Source organism: Vulpes vulpes, chromosome 11, assembly GCF_048418805.1.
Source record: "Vulpes vulpes isolate BD-2025 chromosome 11, VulVul3, whole genome shotgun sequence".
NCBI lineage: Eukaryota > Metazoa > Chordata > Mammalia > Carnivora > Canidae > Vulpes > Vulpes vulpes.
Window position 1 is genome coordinate 39,379,323 of NC_132790.1, and position 18,247 is coordinate 39,397,569.

Below are 18,247 nucleotides of genomic sequence, written 5' to 3' on the forward strand. Positions count from 1 at the left end.
TCTTGAGTGGTATGGAGTCCTAATCCCACCCCTGAGCCTCTCCCCGTCTCTTGCCTCCAGAGGTGGGAACCATGAATAAGATGTCCAGCGATAAAACAGTGCAGATGCCTGTTTCAACAGTACTTGGCAACTTTGTAAAAGTCAAAAGCTGAATGGCCTCTTGAAGGTAGCTGCATCAAAACATGACTGATTCAAAACAGCCATGCATACCTAACCAGATCAATTGTCCCTGGTGTCAAAACCGCTCTGTCCTATAAAATAATGACCAGCAGGAAATGTCAGGTGCTATGCCACTGAGATAATTAACCCCTGAGATCATAAATCACAATAACTAATTCTGTCCTAAAAACTTCACCTGAGTGATCTCATTTTAGTCTTAAAATCATGAGGCAGGTGGTACTGTCAATCCATCTTATAATAGAAACAACAACAAATCAAAAACCAGAGAGCTTATGTAACATAAAGTAAGGTAGAAGGGCAGTTGGAGATAGATCCAGCATAACTCCATCTCCAAAGTCCATGTACTTAATTAATATGTTTATCACTTTCTGTTCGAAAATTTGAAAAATATCACGTAAATGTTCAGGATAAAAATTTACTTTAAAAAGACTTTTAAAAAGCAAAGGATTATCACTTGATATTTTAACTTGGAATTGAACAGGATAAATTTCCACAACATTTGACATTTAATACCAAGTATTAATATCAAAGAAACATTTATCAAATATAATTTCAAATGGAATCACATTCTATGAATGGACATTTTGCATTCTGACAGATGCATTTAAACTATCATATCTGTACTTTTAAACCTTCAAAACTTTTATCCTATTTCTTTTAGTCTTTCTAAATGAAACTATTTACTTTTAGGAAATAATTATTAACAGCTTGAGGGCCAACTCTCATACATTATAATGTGAAAAGTACATATATAATGTGTAAGACACACTTATTTTTTGTAGCGCCAATAGGCAATTCTCTTTCAACACATGGAGAAAATTTAGGTATGTAATGAGAAAATCACAAGTTGGTGATAGTAAATAACTTACAGAAAAACAAAAATACCATTCATAAAATGTGTTCTTCTAACATAATATTTTATTATCTTTTGGTTTTCTCACCTGAAAAAATACAGATAGTGACACCACAGGTTATGTGGAATGTTCTGCTTTTATCCAACAATCTTCTGGTTCTCCTGCTTGGAACCTAAATAAAATTCAGTACAGTGAAAATGATGCAGCAAATAAGATATATGTACAAAGATTTTCACTATAGCACTGTTTATGGTATCAAAGTTTTAAAAATATGGCAGAGGCCTAGAAATTATAGTTGGTGAGATGAATTATAATATATATCTAGTCAGTGGAACACCCAAACCATTACAGAGAATTTGAGAAGGTTTATTACTGACATAGAAAGACGCATCAGATATATGCCTATGTAAAAGAGTTAGAACATATAAACTATACTATATAATCCTATAATGTTTAAAATTAATGGCATTCTATGCAAATCTGAAGGCACTTACCCCAAACTGTAATCCATGGCTATTATAGCACAGTAATATTAGGAGAAAATTTCATTGATTACGTTACATATTTCATATTTTACATATATCCTGAGCTGTACAATATATATGATTTCCCTTTGTAATAAAAAACTAAGAAGATTTCTTAAATGAAGCAATTCCATCTAAGGTTTTAAATGCCTTCTTGATCTTATAAAAAAAATAAAATGTCAAGCATCTTTGAATACCTATGTTTCACATCAGGGGACCGTTTTTTTTAAGACTTATTTAAATACTGAGAGACTTAGGTGGGCACTTTTCATTTCCTGCCGTTTATCTTCTCTTTCTTCACACCAAGCCAGTATCTAGCCATAGGCATCAAAACCTATCATTTTACAATGGTAGGCAACCTAGAGAAAGAGTTATTTCCACAAATTACTGCATTAAAAGTAAAGAGCTTCTAAATATAATTATGTGAAAAGGTTGAGAAGTTTCACTGCAGCAAATCTGCTCATATGAACCTCACAGAACATCAAAGTGACCTCATATTAACAACTTCTTTTAAAATATCAGTATTGATCCAGCAGCACCTTACTATTTCAACAAAGAAAAGAAACACACGTACACACATGCACAGCAGGATAACCAAAGACAAAACACAATTTCAGTTGAGTTTTAATTTCCAAAGTGCTTTAGTGTTTTCTTACAACCTTCATTTTACAACATGTCACACAACATCACATCTTAATCAAGACATCTTCTCCAAGACTCTTACGTAGCTTAAAACATGTATGTGTTTGGAAAAGAAGTAAATCACCACCAACACCAGCAGCCACCCTATATATTGTTCAAAGTCCACGGGTCTCTAGCTTCCAGTTTGCTCACCTGGACTTAACTAAATGAAAACACAGAATCTCAATGAGGCGTAGTAGTATAGTGGAAAAATCTCAGGACTAGGACTGATCTTAGCTCTGCCATTTCACTAGTCTCATGATGCTGGTCAAGTTACTTAACTTCTGTGCCTCAGGGCCTTCATCTGTAAGATCTGCGGAATCACTGTGAGGATTCAGTTACATCCACAGAATGTTTAGCAAAGTGCCTGATGTCACTATTAATAACCATTTCTATTATCCTTTATCTAGCACTGCAGAATAGCTCACTGATCATCTTGACAGGTGACGTGGTCTTTACTATCATCTGGTAGATGACAGCAGATGATAGAAATCAGTCTGGTAGAAGGTCAGACCATGAAAACTAAGTAGTACTAACTTGCCACTGTTAGACTTGATTTTTATCTTGGAATCTGTGACTTGGGTTCTTTGTTCTTACCTTCTGGGATCCTCGAAGGTAAGCCAGGAGTGTCCGGCACATGGGTAAAAGGATAAGGCTGCAGTTGAGATTAAGAACAGATGCGGAGGCTCTGCTTAGACACAATCCTAGCTGAACAAATAAGGCAAGAGTCAAAACACAGTCAAGGCAAAAGCAGACTATGAACTTGCCACAGACCTCACCCTGCTTCTCCTTTAAGGATCATGGCAAAATGCCAACTCCTTCAAGAATCTTGAACAACCGTCTACTTTCCTCTCACCAAAAACCCCTGAAAAGAAACTGGTCTCTTTCTGCTCTGCACCTCCATAAAACTTAGTCTCCCCTCATTTCTACTAGTGTTATAAACACCTGAGTACATTTTTCTGGGGTGAAGTCAATTTCTTGTTCTGCACCCACTGTACTATGAAGATCTCTCCAGAGCCTTGGTATATTATGCACCTCCACCCTGGTGCAGTTGAACCTTTTTTTACCATAAGGTACCAAAAATTTCAAACAAAGCTTTTTCATTTGTGTTCTCTCTAGAACATTCTGATCCTACAACCCCCTTCCAAGCCACTGGTCTGCCCACCTTTCAGCTCTTCACCTTACTGCTTCTACCATCTTTCAGGTTTTACCTTAAGCACTACACCTCTAGAGTCCTTCTGTGACCCAAAATTAGGAGGGGTCCAGATCAGCTGTGCCCCATACAAAGACAATCATCACCACGTTATGCAAAAAAAATTATTTTCAAAGAATCAGTACCTTCGGTGTTGAGGTCATACTTTCTGGCAACTAATTTTAAATCAAACTCCTGCTAAGTTGTCATCTGCTATTGTCTAGTACTATCTACATTCCTCATATAGTGTATCATGTGAAAACAAGAGATGGGGTTATATATATATATATATACATTCTTGTCCTAAAATAAACATAAAAGTACTTTATTTTAAAGATATTGACTAATAAATATGTGTAAGTCAGATGCTTTTCTTATCTTAAAATTCATGCTCCTGTGATTTTCAACTTAATGGTTGGCAAAATAGCAACTTTGTTACAAAATGTTTGCTGTCAGCACATAAAATATTGTTCGTGAAGGGGAGACTAGATAATAAGTCATGCCAGGAAAGCAATAATTTCCATTGACTTATATAAAAAGTAATTAATATTTCCAGTTAGGCCATTTCTACCCCATGAGTTAGAACACCTTAGGGATATATTGCAGTGAATATAGCAGTAAGTAGACAAATAGAAATAATTCCCTCTAGACTTTCTTTAAAAAATCTTAAATATCTCACCTCACTCAACAAAGTTATTATCATTTCATAGTGATGGGGTTTTGTTATTTAGGCCTCCAGAGAAATAGAATAATTGTTATCTCTTTGATCTGGCATCTGCACATGATAAAATTTTAGCTCGAGGGATTTTAGATGATAATTTTATCTGCAATTTTAATGTACCAGGACAATAATTCATTTAAAATTTATCAGCTAAAATCTATCATTTACGCATAGGACTTCAGAGATACAAATAAATGATCCAAGTTTCCTTTGTAGTATAGTGATTTAAAGAAAATTCTTAGATTCTTCATTTTCTAGCCATTTATTGTGTGTCTGGGAGTGTTTTATTGTTGTGCTTACATTAAATCACATAGTAATTTAACTCAAAGTGGCTTTAAGTGTCCCCTTAGGATAGATGGAGTTTATCTTGGCATTCTACTTCTTCCTTAACAATGCTGTAAAATCTATCCGGAAATTTTACCAAGGACTCATTTCCTTCTGTATGTTTGTTCCTGAATATACTTTGTTCTTTAAACTGAAATGAAAACTTCTTTTTAAATAGTGAAAGGGAATATAAAGGAAGGGAAAAGAAATGTTGAGATATATCAGGAAGGGAGACAGAACATAAAGACTCCTAACTCTGGGAAACGAACTAGGGGTGGTGGAAGGGGAGGAGGGCGGGGGGTGGAGGGGAATGGGTGACGGGCACTGAGGCGGACACTTGACGGGATGAGCACTGGGTGTTTCTCTGTATGTTGGTAAATTGAACACCAATAAAAATTAATTTAAAAAAAAAAGAAAACTTCTTTTTATTGGGTTATCAGAGTACAAAACTCCCTGGTTCCTAAGCAATGGAGAGAGTGAGGAAGATGGAGACAGGTCCCAGTCAAGGGGCACAATCACTGGATATCATCTACTTACCATGTGGGTGATATCCTACAGCCAAGAGCATTTGTTTTATTTAGTACCTATCAATATATGACCACTGTAAGGATCGGCTACCTCAAATGTTCACTAAAAAGAAATGACCACCCCAAGTTATGTGGCCAGGCCCACTCTGTGTGAATGACTCCTGTTTCCTTTCCTAGAGAACTTAACCGCTACTCTACTTTTCTAACTTCATTCAAGTTTTTTGTCACTAGATGGCAGTGTTATGTTCACGTTTCAAATCCTACCTGTCAAGGTCTCTAAAACGCAATTAACTGAGAATTCCACATGTAATTTTAAAACTGTATATTTTAGATTAGTATGTACAAATAAAACATAGTCTACTCCTTTTTATGGACTGGATATCTGTTCCCCCAAAATTCATATAATGAAATCTAATGTAAAAAAAAAAAAAAGAAGAAGAAAGAAAGAAAAGGAAGGAAGGGAGGAAGGCAAGGAGGGAGGGGAGGGAGGGGTCTAATATCATAGTATTTGGGAGCTTTGGGGAGGTAATTAGGTTCAGATAAGATTAGGAGGATAGGGTTCCCATTGTGGGATTAGTGCTCTTGTAAGAGGAGGAAGAGGCCACAGCTCTCCATAGACTCCATGTCAGGACACAGCAAAAAGGTGGCCCTCTGCAAACCAGGAAAAGGGCTCTCAAGGGCTCTCATCAGACACCAAATCTGCTGGCGCATTGCTCTTAGACCTCCCAACCTCCAGAACTGAAATAAATGTTCTCTAAGACACCTGGTCTATAGTATTTTATTAGAGCAGACTGAACAAATGCAATCCTAAAGAAAATCATAAGACACATGCCAATTGAAGCAAGTTATAAAAGAATGTAACACCTGGGTATACCAAGGGCATGGTTATTTTCCTAAAATCTCAAGCACCTGGTTTCCTATCTTAAATCTGCTATTTAATAACTATTCATCTTGAGCTAGTTAACTGTCCTTGTCTGTAAAATTAAGAAGTAGAAATGGTCTTATCTATAAAATTAATATATGTTATGATACAAGAATCCTAGTTTTTAGAGCTTTTGAGAAAAATAAAATCAGTCTAAAATATGCAAACACAATATAAAATTAATTTATTGCCTTGGGGTCACTGTATCACATCCCTTCTCTGAATTTTCTATTCTGCATTTCTACAGTAAGTGCTCCACGTACATTATTCATTCAATACCTATTTATTGTGATATGCACATATCCCAAGATGGTGGAAGTTCAATTTTGAACTAGAAACAGAGAATGCCCATTCCTTAGGATATTTATATTCTAGTAGGGGAAACAGATACTAATCAAATAGCTATATAATCAAATGTAAATTCTAACAATGATCAATGTGAGAAATACAGAGAATGAGCATGTGTAACAGGAAATGAGAGCTAAATGAGAAGGTCAGGAAGGCTTCCCAGCTTAAGTGAAAAGTGAACTGAGATTTTCAGGGTGAGAGTACAAGTCATTCAAAAAAATGAAAAAGACATCCACACCACACCACCACATGAAAAAAAAACAGCATGAGGAATGATGGCAGCAAATGGGAGTACGGTGTATATACAAGAATTTAATAGTAGGTCAGTGTGGTGGGATTGGAAACGAAGAGTGATTACAAAATAAAACTGGGAAAAGGGGAAGATATGCTAGATTGTGTAGGTCACATTAAGAATGCATGTCTTCATCCTAAAATCAGCACAGAACAAATGTGTTTTAAGCAAGAAGGTAGTATAAAGAGTTAGTATTTGCTAATGATTACTCTGAATCAAGTATGGAGAACAAATTGGAAGAAAGTAACTTGAACTACTACATTACTTTGTGTAGTTAATCATCACAAAAATGTTGAGACAAGGATTGCATTTTATGGCAATTAGGACTGAGTCGTACATAAAGGATCCAGTTTTGATGAAATACTGTACTAATCAGTAAATTTGTTTAGCTAAATAATTTACTAAAATATGTACCTCTAAGATTGGAGAACTAAAATGGTCTATCCCACATCCCACCATCCACCCACAGTCTAACCCCTTCTATGACTGCCCTAACCAAAGGTGATCCATCTTCTGTTGATTTTTTTCCAGAGTTAACAGCCTGTTCTATTGTCAAAAACTTCTACTTTGCTTTCTTATACTTGCATAAAGTCTGTGTCTTTGTAACTTCCACCCACCAGGCAGTTCTAGATAATAATATTCCTAAACTGAAGATAAAAGAGGAATGATTTCCTAGTCCAATCATGTTTTCTTCATGCTACACACAATCAGTTGCCTCTGAAATTCTTTTTTCTTTAAGATTTTATTTCTTTATTTGAGACAGAGAGAGAGAGCAGTGGGGAAGGGCAGAGAGAGAAAGAAGCAGACTCCCTGCTGAGCAGGAAGCTCAGCGTGGGGTTGGATCCCAGGGCTCATGACCTAAGCTGAAGGCAGATGCTCAACCCACTGAGCCACCCAGGTGCCCCACCCCTGAAATTCTTGTAATTTTAAGACTCCCTCTCATCTCTGTGACTCTTCCCAATTCACCAGAATTCAGTGCATCTTCAAAATGGATGAACAGTAGCAGGCAGTACTTACTAAAGAGCATGATCTCCCTCACAAAGCCCATGATCTCTACTAATTCTAAGACTGTGCTATTTCACAGGACAACTATGCTACATCATGGCTTATCTTAAGTTTACAACATAGAGATTTTCTCACATGAGCTGCTACCAAGAAATGACCCCCATCCTACAGTGGAAAAAAGACAATGAAAGTGAGAGAGAGCAGGTACATAAATGCAAGAATGAATTGGTTTGGGCCTATTCTATCATGTTGGGTATAAATCATATATTCTGACATTTTTCCTTCTCAATTTTGCTTTAGCTTAAAAGTTTACATTTGTGTTGTCCACATCTTCACCAAAGTTTTTGACAATGCTATTAAAATGCAACAAAATCCTATTGAAATAGTTGACTCGCAAACTACCTTTTCCCATAAATTAACTTTCAAATGAACATTTAGCTCTTAAATGGGAATTTTCTCAATGATTTTGAGGAAATATGACATTCTACATGTAAATATTTATGCAACGCTATTGTTCAAAGGGATCTGAAAAACCCAGAGAAGTACTAATAGTAAGGTTTAATAACTGGTCATTTTTTTGTAGCTACCTCCTAGTGAATCGACAATTAGTCAACTACTTCCAGAAAAAAAATTCAAATTACCATAGAAGTTTATAGAAAATTATTTTATATTCTGACTTGGTATTTTGTGTTGGTCTAAAATTATGTAAATTTGTACTCATTAAGGTCAGTTTTATTGATTCTTTTTAATCAAACCAAAAGAAGTCTACACAAGACCTAATTCTTACATGTTTTTTTAAAGATTTTATTTATTTATTCATGAGAGACAGAAAGAGAGACAGAGACACAGACAGAGGAAGAAGCAGGCTCCCCGTGGGGTGCCCAATGTGGGACTTGATCCCAGGACCCTGGGATCACAACCTGAGCCAAAGGCAGACCCTCAACCTCCAAGCCACCCAGGCGCCCTCTTACATGCTTTATAATCACTGAATTGTAGCTCTTCCTGGGGGTTTTACACATCATCCAGTCCAAATCCAGTCCAACCTTTTTTTTTTTTTTTTTTTTTTTTTTTGCTACTACTCACACTGCTGCTTTGTAAGGGTAACACCACGGACTAGAACCCAGGCCCGCCTCCAGGCTGACATTTCCTTTTTTTTTTTTTTTTTAAGATTTTTATTTATTTATTCATTCATGAGAGACACAGGGAGAGAGAGAGAGAGAGGCAGAGACAGGCAGAGGGAGAAGCAGGCTCCATGCAGGGAGCCTGATGTGGGACTCGATCCCGGATCTCCAGGATCAGGGCTGAAGGCAGTGCTAAACCACTGGGCCACTCGGGCTGCCCTATCTGACATTTCCTAAAACACATCCATCACTCCCCAGAACAGAGATATGAATCCAGACATCTTGCCTAGTGCACTTTCCAAATCATAATACGTCCCTACTCTTTCAATTGTTTATCCTTTATCCCACCAGTAGGTTTCCCTGCCATTTTGTGTAACTCTTTACAGAAAATGTGCCTATTCTGACTGCACAATTAAATCACTTGAAAGACTATTTAAAAATAAACACATCTCTGTTATACTTCCTGAAATTTTGATTCCTTAGATCTGGAGAAGGGCCCCAAGAGGTACATTCAGACTTGGATGCACTTCAAAGTCAAACAAACCTGAGTTTAAAGCACCTTTATGAGCTGTGTGGCCTTATGTATTTTCTTACCGTGTCTCATTTTCCTAATCTATAAAATAAAAACAATATATCAATTTTAACAGATTATTGCAAGTATTAAATACAGTACTTAGTGCTGTGCCCAGAATCTAGTAAGAAGTCAGCAGAAGCTATTACAATCTTGGTCTCTGGCCATCCACAACCTGCTCTGGTTTAAGAACGTAAATGTTCGTAAGGCATGCCTCCCTGCAACTAACTTTTTCCTAGCTTGTCAATCCATCCCCAGCTCTGAAGAATAAATAATTCTAGTTGCAGCTACGGGAGCTGAGCCTTATTTCACTTGACTGTATCTAAAGATTTCAAGGAAAGTTCTAAGCAATTAGTGGGTGTTCAATAAATATACGGTGGATGAATGAATGAGCCTATGAGATGATCCTTCAATGTCCTTATTTTGGCAATTAAGAAAAAAAAGAATCAAGACCAAAAGTGATCACCCAGGAAATCCAGCTTATCTCTAGGGTTAGAACACAGACCTGTTCTTTCCATCACACCATACTGCCCAAGAATAGCAACTCTGCTTCCACTTCCCCAACTGCCACAGTTCTTGAAACTAGGATTTACTCTATGGAATTGCACAACACTCAATCTGAAGAAAATCTTCAGGGCTGCTGTACCTCTTTGATGAGATAGTATAAGGGCATCTAGTCCAACCCTCTTTTTGTACCAACTTATATTGAAAGTCTGTAAATAAGCCAAATTGATGATGCCATAGGGCCAATTAGCCATCCTTTTATATTTAATGCAGGTTCTGATCCATTACCCAGATTAGCTCTTCCACATCTTTACTACATATCCCCATTCCCTATCCATAGCTCACAGTGGTGCCATTCCTTCTATTCGTGATGGCATGCCACCTCTTCCATCCTCTGTATTACCTTTATAGTACTTTACACATTTTATTGTAATATTTTACCTTTTCATCTCCTTGTTTCCCCCCAAAAGCTAGTAGGTGGCAGCACTATTAAGTGGCAATGCCCAAACTGCCTCTTATTGTTGGGGACCTCAAAAGTGTATCTCATTAATAATGGAAATTATTTTTGAAAAAAAAGGTTCCTTGTGAAAAATATGCTTTTAGCACTGAAAGCAAAAGAAAAGTAGACATGAGACAAACACATGCAAAAAGAGACAACCCCATAGAGTAGTCTATAGAATTTTCTAAAGCAATGGCAAGCACTTTCAATTGTCTTCATAATAACCAAAAGGGTCCATGGCAGAAAATCAGAACAATTTATTTTTCCTATACCTATAAACCAAACTCATGGTCCTAACTTAAATTTCAGTGTGTACCATTAATATTTTATATAGGGATACGAACTTAGAATATGATAGTCATTTCATACAGGCAAGATTGCACTTAATGATTTAAAAAAAATTGACATTTCAATGAAAAGTTGCTTCAAAAAGTTGAATACCTAACTATTTTGATAAGGTGTCATATGAAAACAATAATGAATAACATGCCATGAGCTATCAGAAAGCAGTTAATAATAACTGGAGTAATTATTTCTTTAAAAAAAATCCAAAATAAGCTACCAATTCAGTGGTCTTGGGGTACGTCCAAAAGCTCATGAATGTCTCTTCATTCCATTATGAACTGGTATGTAACTCTTGCCAAATGATCCTAGCTGGTTTCTGTCAACTAACTGCCCTGGAGACTTTTAACTATGATGTAAGTTTTGACTCAGGTTGACCTCTCTTCCAATCTATAAACCTCTTTTTATTTTTTTTAACACTGTCTCTAAATAAGCTATCAATTCGAAAGAAAGAAGGGGAGAGGGAATTTTGTTTCCATATAATTAAAGGGACCACTGAGAGAATAGAATCCATCCAGATTTCATATTCAGATTGCCTTTTGCTTAACTCAAATCTTTCCTTTTATACGTCATCATCCATCATTTTACCCTTTCTAAGAAGTAAACTTTCTTCCATTTTCAGTAGGAATGTAGTCTTTCCTATGAGTCGGAAAGAAAGAAATGTAGCTCTTAGAGAGAAAAATAAAGCAAGATTGTAACATGGTTATTTCTGTCCAGATTTTGCTACCTTGTCTTTCCTGTACCAGAAGAGCACAGAGAGAAGGGATTCACTTCTAGACTATGAGTCAGTCTGCAAAAGTCAAAGTTCAACATAAGTGGGATCCAGAATTTCATTGAACACATTTGTGAGTTTCTACAGGCAATGCTATCCACTGACCAGGTCACCAGATTAAAAGGTATGGCATTTTTATCACAGTTAATATCTGTGACCTCTACCAAGGTCATTGTCTCCAAAATCTAGAATTGGAGAACTTAACAATAGTAAAATCTTGCTCCATTTTCTCTCAGGGAACTGTTCTAAAAGGTAAAAACATCAAATGAAAATGGCTTGACCTCCTAGCTGACAAAATGGGTTTTTTGAATTCCCCTCTAACATTCCTGCACATATTCGTGCTCTTTTCATCTACTCCTTGCTATAGCACAAGAATGGGGGTCTCAAGAATTGCAGTGCGTTTGCTTTTAAGTCATTGTTACAGTTCCTCCTCCTACAGAAACTAGCCATGCACAGGGAAAGGCACCAAGGACATGTATTCTGCAGAGCACGGTTGGCTAGAAAGCTGAGACAGGCCCTGTTTCTCTTCCGTCACAGGTCCAGCACATCTGATCACAATTACTGAATATTTATTTAGTCATGTCTCAGCTACTCTTCATCAGGAACAATCATTCCAAAACCTTGCATCATTCTTCCTCATCTTTAAACCATTTTTAATTTCTCAACATTCCTCCCTAAAACTTAAAAGCCAAAACAGATCTACTAGTGGCCTGAACACATGGAATAATTTTTGAAAGAAAACAATAGTTATAGCAATGGTACCCCCTTACTTGGTTAGAATCTTAATCAGACTATCCATAATAACATATATTAAAATTCATATAATACAGAATATTCAATATTAAGATTTTTCTCTCATGACTGTCTAGCATAACCTTCTTAAATATATCTATTTTACTCCTCCTGAATTCAGTCCTATTTGTTAATAACTCTTCTTAACTGAATCTATAAAACTGTCTTTAAGTTCTATCTTTGTCCTCAAAATATTAGCAATCTTAGCTAATTCAGCATGTCTTTTAAACATGATTTTCAACCCTGAATCCAGCTGAATTTCTTCTAGTATTTCTTTGCAGAAAAAAAAAAAAAAAAAAAAAAACCTGTTTCCAAGAAGATATTAATTCTAAGAAAACGAACTCTGGGTGTATCAAAATGACCAAAATGGCTGAGAGAGTAGGTATTTAGTAAAATGGACTGAATAAATGGATTACTTGGTACAGACTATTTACCTAAACTTCCTGATGTATACATATTTAAACATTAGACTCTTCTAGGAAATTCTTCAGAGTTTAATTGGTCAACACATAGTGGCCCACACTAGTTCATCTCCTGGTAGAATAATACATTACATCAAATGTAAGAGGATAAATGGTATAAGAGAGGAAATATAAATCAAAAATAATCTTTTCTCCAAAAAAAATAACATTTGATTGCCCCAAATATCTCACTTTGGAATTTCTTAAAAAAATAAAGTAGCATAAAGAAATACTTGTCTAAGTGTACATATAAATTTCTATAAGGATACTCACTGCAGTATGGCATGTGATATAAAAGCAAAGAATAGAACTAAAATGGTAACAGTAGAGAAATGTAAAACAAATTATCTACACATTATGGGATTTACTTAGCCATTGAAAGTAAGTTAAATTTGTATAATGGAAACGAATTAATAATATACAGGTGCAAAGTGTGTATCTGTATATAACACAGATTACATAGGATTAAAGGGAAGTTTCTAATTTTTTCATTGTAACACAGTATTCAATGTATAGAAGCATGTATTTCTTTTAAAATGTAATGTATCTTAACAATTAAGTACCAAGAACTTAATTAAATTGATAGATCACAACACAAATTCACAATAAACAAAACTGAGTTAATATACTTTGAAATTCTAATAACATATCCAAAAGACATAATTATAAAAATAGAGGGAATATTCTACACAATCATTTTTTCACCGCATTTTCTGGGTTAACAGAAGCCAAATGGATATCCAAAATTTTAGAAGTGTTTGAGATAGGTGTGTTAAATGTTTAATAATGTATGGTTAACAATTTGTGATAATAGAAATAAACCTAATATGATATTTAATGCTGTGTGTTAAATAGAGAATATCTATTCTGAATGATCTTTTTTTTAAAAAAAAGAAAAAAACCTGTATTTAAGAAATACACCAAAATGTTAACAGCGGTTATGTCCAGTGGGTCCCAAGATACAAATGATTTTTTTTTTGCATCTCCTCTCATTTTCTATAATAAATATGAAAAAGATGTAATGAATTTGAAAGTCACAAGAAAGACTGTTTTCTAAAGAAAATGGAGTGGAAAAAAATCTTAAAAGTACAATTTGAGGAGAAATATTCCCTTTAAATGGTGATAATGTGAAGGGCAATTTTCCTTTTATTTCAACTTTTGTACATTTTCCATTTTTCCCCTTAATTGTATGCTATATTTATTTCACACTAAAAAATGCATGACAAAAAATTATCTTGCAAATTTTTCATCGCTTAAGGAGATGGATGCCAGAAGAAGGACATTAAGCTACTGGCCTCTTTTTTTTTTTTTTTTACAGCCTTTGATTAAGTAAGAAGATATTTACTTAAAGTTCAGGATCAATAGGACAGGACAAGACAGTAAAGGACAAAATAGGACAGAACAGGACAGGGTGGGACAGGACAATACAGAATGGGAGAGACTAGGACAGGATAGGAAAGGACAGGACAACACAGAATATAGGACAGGACAGGACGAGACAGGGTGGGACAGCACGGGGACCAGTACAGGATGGCACAGAATAGACCAGGATGGGAAGGACAGAACAGGACAGGGTGGGACATGACAGGGCAGGATGGGAAAGACTAGGACAGGACAGGAAAGGACAGCACAGAATAGAACAGGACGGGGAGGACAGAACAGGACAGGAACAGGAAAGAGGGCAAATTATAATGAGTGACATTATAGCTGCCAAGGGAAGAAGGGGTTCCAGGTAATGTACAGAACAACTACCGGGGTAACGGGAGGGCATGAAAGACAGTTACCGATTATTTGACACTACTACACCTTACGTGCTGCCCAAACCTTAAATATCGTCCAAACCATGGGTCCCTTGTGACAGATACCATAACACATTTCTTCCAGTTTTGTTAACATATGTGCTTTTAAGATATTTACCAAACAGTTCCTGGGAGAAAATAAAGTATTTCTATATATATTAAAATATTGATAAAGAAAGTCCTCATACGCTACCATGTACAAAAATAAAAAATAAAACGAAACAAAAATAACCCTCCGGTCACACTCCATCCCACAGCCTTCCTCACCTTGCTTGGTCTCTGGGTCCATACAACTATTATACTTTGTGGCTCATAAAGTTAGGTGATTCCTTGCTGTGACGCTTCTTTATCTTTTCTATAATCCACTCCACTCTACTCACTGACCCTTTTAATGTTCTCTCTTATATTTATTCCATTTCCTATATTTCTTTTTTTTAAGGTTTATTTATTTATTTTAGAGAGAGGGAAAGAGGGAGCATGCACGCGTGGTGGAGGAGGACAAAGGGAGATGGAGAGAGAAACTTTAGCAGACATTGCACAGAGCAGGGAACCCAACACAGGGCTTGATCTCATGACTCTGCTATCATGACCTGAACAGAAACCAAGAATCGACACTTAACCGGCTGCACCACCCAGGTGCCCCCAATTCCTATATTTCTAAGTCTGATGTTAGATGTGTTATTATTGTTTTTACTGTAACCGTTTATATGACTGTTCTTTGTTTAAATGGTTAATACTATGTACAATACATAAGAAAAAAGCCATGGAAATACTGAATTCAAATAATACTTAGAATACTTGCTGCATTCTTCCCTTTAGTTATCCAATAACCTTGAGAAGTCTCACCGAAAACCAGTTAATACAACTGAATTTTTAGAATTGTTCCATGCCTGATATCATCTCTAATTTCATCTTAATTTCACTAAAAACCATTATAACTATTTAGAAACATCCTACCAAAATATGTAATTTGGTTACAATATGAACTGATTAGTTGTCCCCCAGTGATTGGGCAGAGTCTCTAAATCATAAAACCAGGAAACTACTGTATAATATTAACACTCTACAAGAATGCTTTATGTTCATCATGATGTTATCCAAAGTAGTAGCAAATTAGATGAAAGTTTAAGGGTCCATTTCCGGGACAATGGATAGATAAGTAAAATCTGGCAGATGCAAACTAGGGAATACTGTAAAACCCCGAAGAACTACACAGTCACAGGATAGACTTTGAAAACATAATACCAGATGGAAAAAAGCAAGAAACAGAATGAGTCTATGCATAATCTATTTTGGTGAATTCAAAGAAAAATGCACATAAACTATCAATAGGAGGATACACGTCAGCATGTTAAAAAGGTTGCTACTGTCAGGAGGAAAAAGGAACTGGAGAATTAGGAGAATGAAGAGTGATTAAACAATGAATAAGTTAATGAATGATGAAGAAAGCAAAAGACCCACGAAGACAGTGTGTTATGAATGAAGGCAACATGTTTAAACACTCTATACCTGACATTCAAACATAGCTTTTTAAATCTTTTGTTTTTACGGAGAGCATTCACTGCTAATGTCCTTTAAAAGTCGTTCTCTTCGTGTGTACCTCAATCTGTGGTTGGTTTGACAGAAAGCTTTAAAAAGGCCCAAAAAATTGGAGATAAAATTTGAAAACCATTACCAGTTAAAAAGCAATTAATTATGAGCTTCAATAGTTTTGAAATTATAATTAAGAAAACATTACTGCCACTTACAAGATAGCTATTTAAATAATTCAGTATGTATACACTGTATGACATTAGGAGTTAATCTCTCGTAGTTGTTGGAAATGTTGTCATTAGCAGCCGTTTACAAATAGATTTCAACATCAAAAAATTCCTAACTTCAGAAATGTCACCTGAAAGAAAGGACTCTAGCTAGCACTGTCTACTACAACTTGCCATTAGCAAGAAAGGAAGTCATACTTTTTGAAGGTCTCACGCTCGTTTCTTCCTCATCTTACTCAATCCTCTCCTCAAAATAAAACAAAATGCTGTAAGAAATATTAGGTTAGACTATGCAAAGCTATCATTTTTTAAATCAGAATATTTTAATACTAGAATTTTTATGGAGTTTGATTTCATAATATAATTCCCCATTTATAATTAAGGAAACTTAAGGCTTGAAGATTTCAACAAATTACTTAAAGATATATTTCTTAGAAGGTAGAGTCCCCAATTTTCACTTTAGTAAGTTTGTCCACAAAATCCATGTTCATAAATTACATTGTTCATTACATTAAATTGTTTCCACTGAACTTTGGAATGTTCACAGGTATTACTATATTTGAAACTTTTTTTTTAAAAAGATTTATTTATTCATGAGAGGAGAGAGAGAGAGAGGCAGAGACATAGGCAGAAGCAGAAGCAGGCTCCCCACAGGGAGCCCAGTGCAGGACTCAATCCCACGACCCCAGGATGAGGCCCTGAGTCAAAGGTAGACGTGTAACCACTGAGCTACCTAGGTGCCCCTATATTTGAAATTTAAAGTAATAGTCACTCCATGCTTAGAAAAAAGTGAAAACACTTAGTTTTAACAATTATGCATGTCATATAAGACTTGAACAAATTTTAAGTGTCTAAAATCTGTAGGTTGAACAAAATATGGTTTCATCTTTAAGAATAACATGTCCAAGCTTTAATGTCAGTAGAAGTTTTCTTTGGACAAACCAAAACTAAGTAAACTTTCTAGATCCGTTATGACTGTAAACTCTTCTAAGATGTTCACTTGAGTCATTCTTCCCCTCTCTTACATTTTACAAAATGTACAAGATCAAAATAAATACTTTGGCGATGGGTTCTGCATAGTCCAAGCCAAGCCCCAATTCTACAGAAAATTCCACGGGAGGTAACAAATGTAATACAGACAATGCCCAACATCAAATGCCATTTCTCAAGTGGAAGAACATCCATATTGAAGCTCTGCATTCTTGTGGCTTAATATGAGTCATTTTTTTCCAACTGGAACCCATTAATATAGGCCACTGATGATATTTGCTTAGTTTTCCCTTTGGATGTTCTGAGCTATGGGAGGGAAAATTAAGAAAAAAACATATTTTTTACCTTTGTTTGCATGACTCAAAGCACTTTAAAAATGTGCTTTTAGATGCATGGTTTTCAAACCGAGAGAATTAACAAAGCTCAGAGGCCCAAACTAACTTCTCAGAAGCAACTTGGCCAAAGGAAATCAGTAAGAGTTGTTAAAGCATTCTGGAAATCAATTCAAGGTAGGGTGACAGTGAGCTATGCAGATAATTAGAAGGCACATAAGAAGAGAATTTGCTGAGGAAGTTAGCAAAGAGAATCCAAAGTATAGAATGGGGAAAAAAGAAATTTGTTTGGATCCTACCACTTCAAATTCTTCCAATGCATCTAAGCTTTCTAAGATCATATGAAATGCAATTACTGGCACTTTGAAATTAACCATTTGATAATCCTACTATAGGAAAAAGGAATATAGTCAGAAAGGCATTCATCATAAATCATTTCTTAGATTTATCTTAGTATATAAGTGTTACACTTTAAAAAAAAAATCAATCTTGCCTTAAACTATTTAAGACCTTTGATAGTCTTATTGTCTGAAGACCTTTAACAATTAACAAATTCATGGAAACCATTAAGTCATGCAATTTAAAGCCAGTTCCTCATGGAACCTGTGTTCAATTCATTTATCCATAGATAAGAGTCATTGTCAAATTCAAGTTTTCAAGTTCTAAATACGTAAACACTCTATCGATCATGCAAAGTCCATATTCTCCTTCTTCTCCTTAATCTATTTTTTCTT

General features: G+C 35.6%; 1 protein-coding gene across 6 annotated transcripts in view; it reads right to left on the minus strand.

Moving 5' to 3' along the window:
* The window catches only part of NOX4 (NADPH oxidase 4), a 161,761-nt gene that overhangs the window by 132,830 nt on the left and 10,684 nt on the right, over window positions 1–18,247 (minus strand). For 3 of the 6 annotated variants that reach the window (XM_026015242.2, XM_072726155.1, XM_026015243.2), the window contains exons 3-4: window positions 2,837–2,947; window positions 1,122–1,206 (exon numbers count right to left, since the gene is read on the minus strand). In XM_026015242.2, the coding sequence (XP_025871027.1) occupies window positions 1,122–1,206; window positions 2,837–2,947 (196 nt within the window). The remainder of the gene's footprint in view (window positions 1–1,121; window positions 1,207–2,836; window positions 2,948–18,247) is intronic. The other 3 variants (XM_072726156.1, XM_072726157.1, XM_072726154.1) reach the window with 2 other exon arrangements.